This window comes from Muntiacus reevesi, chromosome 7 (assembly GCF_963930625.1).
Source record: "Muntiacus reevesi chromosome 7, mMunRee1.1, whole genome shotgun sequence".
In the NCBI taxonomy this organism is placed as follows: Eukaryota; Metazoa; Chordata; class Mammalia; order Artiodactyla; family Cervidae; genus Muntiacus; species Muntiacus reevesi.
The window spans coordinates 26,935,373-26,943,999 of record NC_089255.1 but is presented as its reverse complement, the minus strand read 5'-3'; the positions used below and the strand labels follow the sequence as shown (position 1 = coordinate 26,943,999).

At 39.3% G+C, this 8,627-nt stretch overlaps 1 protein-coding gene across 1 annotated transcript; it reads right to left on the bottom strand.

Annotated features, from left to right (window-relative positions):
* Positions 1–7,141: 7,141 nt before the first annotated feature.
* Positions 7,142–8,077, bottom strand: LOC136172057 (olfactory receptor 4F15-like). The gene has a single exon (XM_065941176.1). The coding sequence runs from the start codon at positions 8,075–8,077 to the stop codon at positions 7,142–7,144; it is 936 nt and encodes a 311-aa protein (XP_065797248.1).
* Between the last annotated feature and the right edge of the window lie 550 nt (positions 8,078–8,627).

Genomic DNA, 8,627 nt, shown 5'->3' with positions numbered 1-8,627 from the left:
TAAAAAGAGGAGCCAAAGCCCTCTTCTCTCTCCCTCTCTCTCTCTCTCTCTCCCTCTCCCCCCCCCGCGCGCGATGGGGCGATCTACTCTTTGCGTCTTTGGATCAACGAGCCCTCATGCCTCGAAGATGGATTTTCCTGCTATTATCTAAATAAATAGAGCTGTAACACTGAGCTGTAATACTGATTTATTTAAGAGCTATAACATGGTCCATTCGAGACCTGAGAGCTATAACACGGTCTGTCCTCTGAGAGCTGTGACCCGCCAAGGGACTTTAATGTCTGTCACTCCAAATTTTTGTTGTGATGAGACAAAGAACCAAAGAGCATACACTCGCATGACACTAGCAAGGAGAGATAAGAAAGCCTTGCTCAGTGATCAGTGCAAAGAAATAGAGGAAAACAATAGAAGGGAAAGAAAATTAGAGATCCCAAGGGAACATTTCATGGAAAGATGGGCTCAATAAAGGACAGAAATGGTATGCACCTAACAGAAGCAGAAGATATTAAGAAGAGGTGGCAAGGACACACAGAAGGACTGTACAAAAAAGATCTTCATGACCCAGATAATCACGATGGTGTGATCATTCACCTAGAGCCAGACATCCTGGAATGTGAAGTCAAGTGGGCCTTAGGAAGCATCCCACGAACAAAGCTAGTGAAGGTGATGAGATTCTTGTTGAGCTATTTCAAATCCTAAAAGATTTTGCTTTTTTGCATTTCATTTCCTCGGGAATGATCTTGATCCCTGTCTCCTGTACAATGTCATGAACCTCGGTCCATAGTTCATCAGGCACTCTGTTTATCAGATCTAGTCCTTTAAATCTATTTCTCACTTCCACTGTATAATCAAAAGGGATTTGATTTAGGTCATACCTGAATGATCTAGTGGTTTTCCCTACTTTGTTCAATGTCAGGAAGCATTTAACAAAAGGCTTCCTGTGTGCTGTTTTCGACTGTCAGGAACCCTCTGGCCCTTATTGATTCCTGAATATTCAGGAATTAAGAGGAGAGGCATGCCTTTCCTGGGGCTGAGGAATCCAGGGATTTCTCATTACAGTGATAAGTACCCTCTTCCTTTTTATGAGCCATACGGTAAAAGGTGATTGTTTGCAAATCTCTCTTTGATAGGGATCATCTTATGTTTTGTAAGTCTGGAATTTTAATCTTTATCTTTGCTGAGAATAACTACAGTACATAGGCCCATGCCATGTGAAAGTGGTGCACTCAATATGCCAGCAAATTTGGAAAACTCAGCAGTGGCCACAGGACGGGAAAAGGTCAGTTTGCATTCCAATCCCAAAGAAAGGCAATGCCAAAGAATGCTCAAACTACCACACAATTGAGTCATCTCACACGCTAGTAAGGTAATGCTCAATATTGTCCATGCCAGGCTTCAACAATACGTGAACCATGAACTTCCAGATGTTCAAGCTGGTTTTAGAAAAGACAGAGGAACCAGAGATCAAATTGCCAACATTCTCTGGGTCATCGAAAAAGTAAGAGAGTTTCAGAAAAACATCTATTTCTGCTTTATTGACTATGCCAAAGCCTTTGACTGTGTGAATCACAATAAGCTGTGGAAATTTCTGAAAGAGATGGGTATACCAGACTACCTGACCTGCCTCTTGAGAAACCTATATGTAGGTCAGGAAGCAACAGTTAGAACTGGACATGGAACAACAGACTGGTTCCAAATAGGAAAAGGAGTATGTCAAGGCTGTATATTGTCACCCTGCTTATTTAACTTATATGCAGAGTACATCATGAGAAACACTGGGCTGAAGAAGCACAAGCTGGAATCAAGATTGCCAAGAGAAATATCAATAACCTCAGATATGCAGATGGCACCACCCTTATGGCAGAAAGTGAAGAAGAACTCGAGAGCCTCTTGATGAAAGTGAAAGAGGAGAGTGAAAAAGTTGACTTAGAGCTCAACATTCAGAAAACTAAGATCATGGCATCCGGTTCCATCACTTCATGGCAAATAGATGGGGAAACAGTGGTAGCAATAGCAGACTTTATTTTTTGGGCTCCAAAGTCACTGCAGATGGTGACTGCAGCCTTGAATTAAAAGATACTTACTCCTTGGAAGGAAAGTTATGATCAACCTAGACAGCATATTAAAAAGCAGAGACATTACTTTGCTAACAAAGGTCTGTCTAGTCAAGGCTATGGTTTTTCCAGTAGTCATGTATGGATGTGAAAGTTGGACTTAAAGAAAGCTGAGCACCAAATAAATGATGCTTTTGATCTGTGGTGTTGGAGAAGACTCTTAAGAGTCCCTTAGACTGCAAGGAGATCCAACCAGTCCATCCTAAAGGAACTCAGTCCTGAATATTCATTGGAAAGACTGATGCTGAAGCTGAAACTTCAATACCTTGGCCACCTCATGCAAAGACCTGCCTCATTGGAAAAGACCATGATGCTGGGAAAGGTTGAAGGCAGGAGTATAAGGGGACAACAGAGGATGAGATGGTTGGATGGCATCACCGACTCAGTGGACATGAGTTTGGGTAAACACCGGGAGTTTGTGGACAGGGAGGCCTGGTGTGCTGCAGTCCCTGGGGTTGCAAAGAGTCGGACATGACTAAGCGACTGAACTGAACTGAATCTTTCTATTTTGTGTGTTTAAGGAAAGCAAAAATAGCAGTCAGTCTATCACTTTGCTAGAAATTGTCGTGATTCTTGTCTAAAATATTTGTCCTCAGAAGTGTGAGTCAGTTTTATCATTTCTGTATAACTGTGACATTGTCACTTAAAATGGATAGTGAAAGTTATACTTGGGCCATATTGAGATGTGATATAATTTCTCCTTTAGCCAGAAGACAGGAAGAAAGTCTTGTATACATCTTATTTATGTTCCTTATTTTATTGTAGCCCAAGAATAGTGTTAAATAGCAGAGTTGGCAACCTGGATTAGGCACTCCAGTGCTTACATAATGCCCATGAATGAAGAAGTTTTAAAAGTCATGGGTGAAGTCTTTCTGTGGTTTCTTTCTTGTACAATGGGCCCATGAATGAAATAGTTATAAATGATGATAATGAAGTTATTCTGAGTTCTTTCAGCGTGGTTGCTTCTCATAAACTAGTTCTACCTATAGCCACCTTTAAATGTTTGACCTTTCAGAAGCACATGGATGAATGCTCAATGCTTGATGTGGTTCCATCTATTTAGTCATTTTATCAGCAACTTAATGGCAAGTTATTTACATTGGATCCCTTCCATGTTGGAGGAACAACAAATTGTTTTTCTGGGATACATTTATTTTCCAGGTATGGCTTTGACTACTCCTAGAGCAGTACCTTGGCCTTTAGGCGATCTGAGCACACTTAGAATGCTTAATATCCTTCATGACATTGCTTAGGACAAAGGAATACATTGACAAGAAAGAAAGTAGAAATGAGTACACAATCAAGTGATCCACTGGTGCTTCAGTGAATAAGAGTTGTCAGCTCATAGAATGTGGGAATAGCTTTTTAAAGGTATAGGTTAAGATGCAAGTTAGTCCCAGTTTGGAAATGGCACTCTGTGCTTTAGCTTTCGACCATTAGATATTATAATGTATTGTGCCCCAGAATGCATAGGTTTGGGAGCCAAGGGTAGATGGTGAGTGGCTTCATTCACCATCACTTCATTGGAGCACTTGAACTCTCTGGACCTACAACTTTGACCTCTATGGGGTTGGGAAAATGCTCCTTCTGAGGATAGAGTAAGCATTCCAATAAACCTAAAATTTTGGTAGTTCTCTGGTCATTTTGATTTTCTTGTGTTAGTAGATCATCAGACAAAGAAACAAGTTTCTATCACACTAGGGATAATTAATCTTCATTATCATGAGTAAATATAGTTGCTATTACACTTGCATCAACAGTAATGGATGATAACTTTAAATGAGCAGCTGTAGAAATTGCAGTCTGACTTTTGGATAGCAGCCATTCTGACTGGCATGTAATGGTACCTCATTGTGGTTTTGATTTGCATTTCTCTGATAATGAGTGATGTTGAGCATCTTTTCATGTGTTTGTTAGCCATCTGTATGTCTTGTTTGGAGAAATGTCTGTTTAGCTCTTTGGCCCATTTTTTGATTGTGTCATTTATTTTTCTGGAATTGAGCTTCAGGAGTTGCTTGTATATTTTTGAGATTAATCCTTTGTTGCTTCGTTTGCTATTATTTTCTCCCAATCTGAGGGCTGTCTTTTCACCTTGCTTATAGTTTCCTTTGTTGTGCAAAAGTTTTTAAGTTTCATTAGGTCCCATTTGTTTATTTTTGCTTTTATTTCCAATCTTCTGGGAGGTGGATCATAGAGGATCCTGCTGTGATTTATGTCGGAGAGTGCTTTGCCTACGTTCTCCTCTAGGAGTTTTATAGTAATGCTGGAGAGGGTGTGGAGAAAAGGGAACCCTCTTACATCATTGGTGGGAATGCAGACTAGTACAGCCACTATGGAGGACAGTGTGGAGATTCCTTAAAAAACTGGAAATAGAATTGCCATATGACCCAGCAATCCCACTCCTGGGCATACACACCGAGGAAACCAAAACTGAAAGAGACACGTGTACCCCAATGTTCATCGCAGCACTGTTTGTAATAGCCAGGACATGGAAGCAACCTAGATGCCCATCAGCAGATGAATGGATAAGGAAGTTATGGTCCATATACACTATGGAATATTACTCAGCCATTAGAAAGAATTCATTTGAATCAGTTCTAATGAGATGGATGAAACTGGAGCCCATTATACAGAGTGAAGTAAGCCAGAAAGATAAAGACCATTACAGTATACTAATGCATGTATATGGAATTTAAAAAGATGGTAACAATAACCCTATATGCAAAACAGAAAAAGAGACACAGATGTACAGAACAGACTTTTGGACTCTGTGGGAGAAGGCGAGGGTGGAATGTTCTGAGAGAATAGCATTGAAACAAGTATAGTATCAAGGGTGAAACGGATCGCCAGGCCAGGTTGGATGCATGAGACAAGTGCTCAGGGCTGGTGCACTGGGAAGACCCAGAGCGATCAGATGGAGAGGGAGACGGGAGGGGGGATCAGGATGGGGAACGCATGTAAATCTAAGGCTGATTCATGTCAATGTATGGCAAAAACCACTACAATATTGTAAAGTAATTAGCCCCCAACTAATAAAAAAAAAAAGAAGAAGAAGAAAGAAAGAAATTACAGTCTGAGAAGATTATGGACTTGGACTCAGACTGCTCAAGTCGGAAGATATGGATCTGATTAAAATATAATCTTAATCAACAAAAGTGGTGGATAAATGTAAGGATGATCTAGAAAGGGTTGTGGAGGAGGAAGTTGATGGATATCAGATACAAATTACTTTGTATAAAATAGATAAACAATAAGAATGAACTGTACAGCACAAGGAATTTTAACCATTATATCTTGTAATAACCTATAATGGAGTATAATCTACATAAATACTGAAGCACTATGTTGTACACTGAAAGTAATATATAACATTGTAAATCAACTATGCTTCAGTAAAAAAAAAAAAACATTAAAAAAAGATGATGAATATCATCCTAGGTGCATGTGCAATGACAGACTAATTAGCACTTGTTCCATTTACACTCTTGTGCTTGAAAAATTAATGATGGGATGAGCTTACATGGGATGTGAATGCCTTTAAGCAAGACATCTGATGCTCTAAGCACCTCATGCATGTCCCTCTGCACTTAATATTTCCAAGAATGTACATTGTTTTCTATTATTGAAGAGGAAAAGTTAAAATTTTACATAACATCCTGCTTGTTCTGCCTCTGTAACTCAGCTTGCTCCTTGCAAAGTCTGGATTATGTAGACACGTAGTCTCAGAAAGTGGGGACTTACAATACTAGGAACTGGAGCTTATCTCACTCACCCTTGTCCTGCTCTTTGCTATTGCCCAGCCCCTGCAAATCTGCTTAATCATGCCTGTCCGTGTAAAGGTCAGGCATCCCCCTCCCCATCTTGATTGCTGTTCTCACGCGCGTGAAACCCCTTAGTTTAAACCAGCCTATTAACATCTAGTGTTGCCCACTATAGTCTGTCTATAAAAACTCTGTAACCCCTTTGTTTGGGGCTCAGAGCTTGGAGTGTCATCTCCTCTGGGCTCAGCGGAGCTGAGTTCTCCAATTCTCCGAGTGTGGTGCTTGGTTTCTCGATTACTGGTTTCTGCAACGCTATAAGTTCCAGAAACTTTCTACCTGAAGACATTTTCCTGGCTATCAAATTGTTCAACCCACTGTGTAGAGAAGCCTAGAACTGCCGTGGAGTTAATGCCTCAGAGCTCTGTGTGTGTTAGTTGCTCAGTCATGTCTGACTCTTTGTAACTCCAAGGACTGTAGTCTGCCGGGCTTCTATGTCCATGGGATTCTCCAGGCAAGAATACTGGAGTGGATTGCCATTCCCTTCTCCAGAGGATCTTCCTGACCCAGGGATCAAACTCTGGTCTCCTGCATTTCATGCAGATTCTTTACCATTGGAGCTACAGGGAAGTCCTGTGAGAGCTATACTAGTACAGAAACAAACAGCTTCCTTGCATCTCGGATGGGGCAACTGTGTGTCATAGAGTCTATACAGTTTTTTAGAGGATCACAGCAGGATTTCCCCCCATTTGTGTATAGTAGTAGGATTTAATACACCCTTTATTGGCATCTTCTCTTTGTTGTTTCATGTTCCCACTTCTGAACAATTGTGTTCTAGGAAACCTTTCCAAATAAACTACTTGCAGTCAGATTTTGTCTCTTTTAGATAATAAGTAAAATCATTGCAACTACAAATACAGCAATTCAATGTGGTGATTCTTAACATTAATCACAACACATTTACAGGTTATTTTTACACCTCATGAATAACAGAAGCAACATTATTATATCTTTTTATTTGAAAAATAACCCAAAATTCAAAATTTTCTTGCTACAGAGATCATGCTATTCTGTGTAAGGATATCAATTCTTAGTATAATATATTTACATTTCCCATGATGGTAATGGTCTTATACTCCACAGGTAAAGTAGTAGCAGATATAGGATGGCAGATGATGAGTTTATTCGGGGTATGATAAATCTGAGGTGCCTAAGTGGAGATGGGTAGATGGATATACAGTTTTCAAGCTTCAAAAAAAAATGTTGTGGTCAACAAAATCTGGAATAAAATATCTTTTTGAGCAATCTTTTTATTGCTACCTTTATGTCTTTGTTCCTCAGTGTATAGATGGCAGGATTCAACACAGGGGTGATAGCAAAGTCAACAATGAACAGATTTTTATCAAGTGATGGTGGAGGAGAAGGCCAGACATAGAGAAACATGCATGGAGTGAAAAACAAAAAAACCACAGTGATGTGAGATGACAAAGTGACAAAGGCCTTGGACAAGTCTCCTGAAGAACGTTTCCAGACAGTGACCAAAATGAAGGAATAGGAAAGGATTAGCAGGAAGAAGGTGCCCATGCTCATGAAGCCACTGTTGGCAGTAACAATAAATTCAAGCTTGGCTCCATCTGTGCATGCAAGTTTTATAATCTTAGGAAAGTCACAATAAAAGCTGTCTACTTCATTAGGCCCACAGAATGGCAATTTTATAACAAATAAAAATTGAGACATAGCATGAATCACCCCAATTACCCAGCCAGTGATTACAAATGAAACACATATTTTAGGGTTCATGATTTTCAAGTAGTGAAGAGGCTTACATATTGCTGTGCACCTATCAAATGCCATGGCTATAAGTAACACCATCTCCACTCCTCCTATGGTGTGGATGAAACATATCTGTGTCATACAACTTTGGAAAGATATTATTTTGTCTTCATTAAAGAGATCTGTGATTATCTTGGGGACTGTGGTAGAGGAAAGGCCCACATCAATGAGGGACAAGTTGGCGAGTAGGAAGTACATAGGAGAATGTAAGTGAGAATCAAAAATTACTAAAAACAAAATAAAAAGGTTTCCCAAGATGACCCCTAAGTAGAGCAAAGAACATATCAAAATAAGAAAAAGCCTTTTCTCCCTAGAGCAAGAAAGGGCCAATAACACAAACTCATTGACCACAGAGTCATTTAGTCCACCCATTGACAGGGACAGACGAGCTGATTTTCAAGTGACCTGATAAAAATTAAGAAGGGTAGGTATCACTGGTTCAGACATAGATTATCTATTTTATTGGTAATTAAATTAGACATAATTGATTGAGAGGAGAAGCTTAAGAATTTAGAAGAAATAAAGTTAGCAACAAATTCATTGTGATATAGATGATATCTGAAGGTAAAATTGTGACTGTAATTCTTGCAGATAGGACCAAAATGAGTTAACATCCCATAGTTAAGTCTCTTTTTAATTTATTTTTTCTCAAAAATTTTTACATCATTTTTCTGACCATTGCCTAAGTGTTCTCACACCAAATGACCATCTCCTCTTGTTATACAACTATTGATAGTTGTATTAATAGTTTAATACAACTTTCACACTAATTCTGTATGCTCTAAAGTAAACATTTCTTAGTCCATTAATATTCTCAAACTTCTTTGAGCTTATTGAGATCACCAGGACAAAAACACTTGAACATATTTAATCCATCCTTACCGTCGGCTTTTAAAATTTAAATGGAACTCAGGTGCACAGG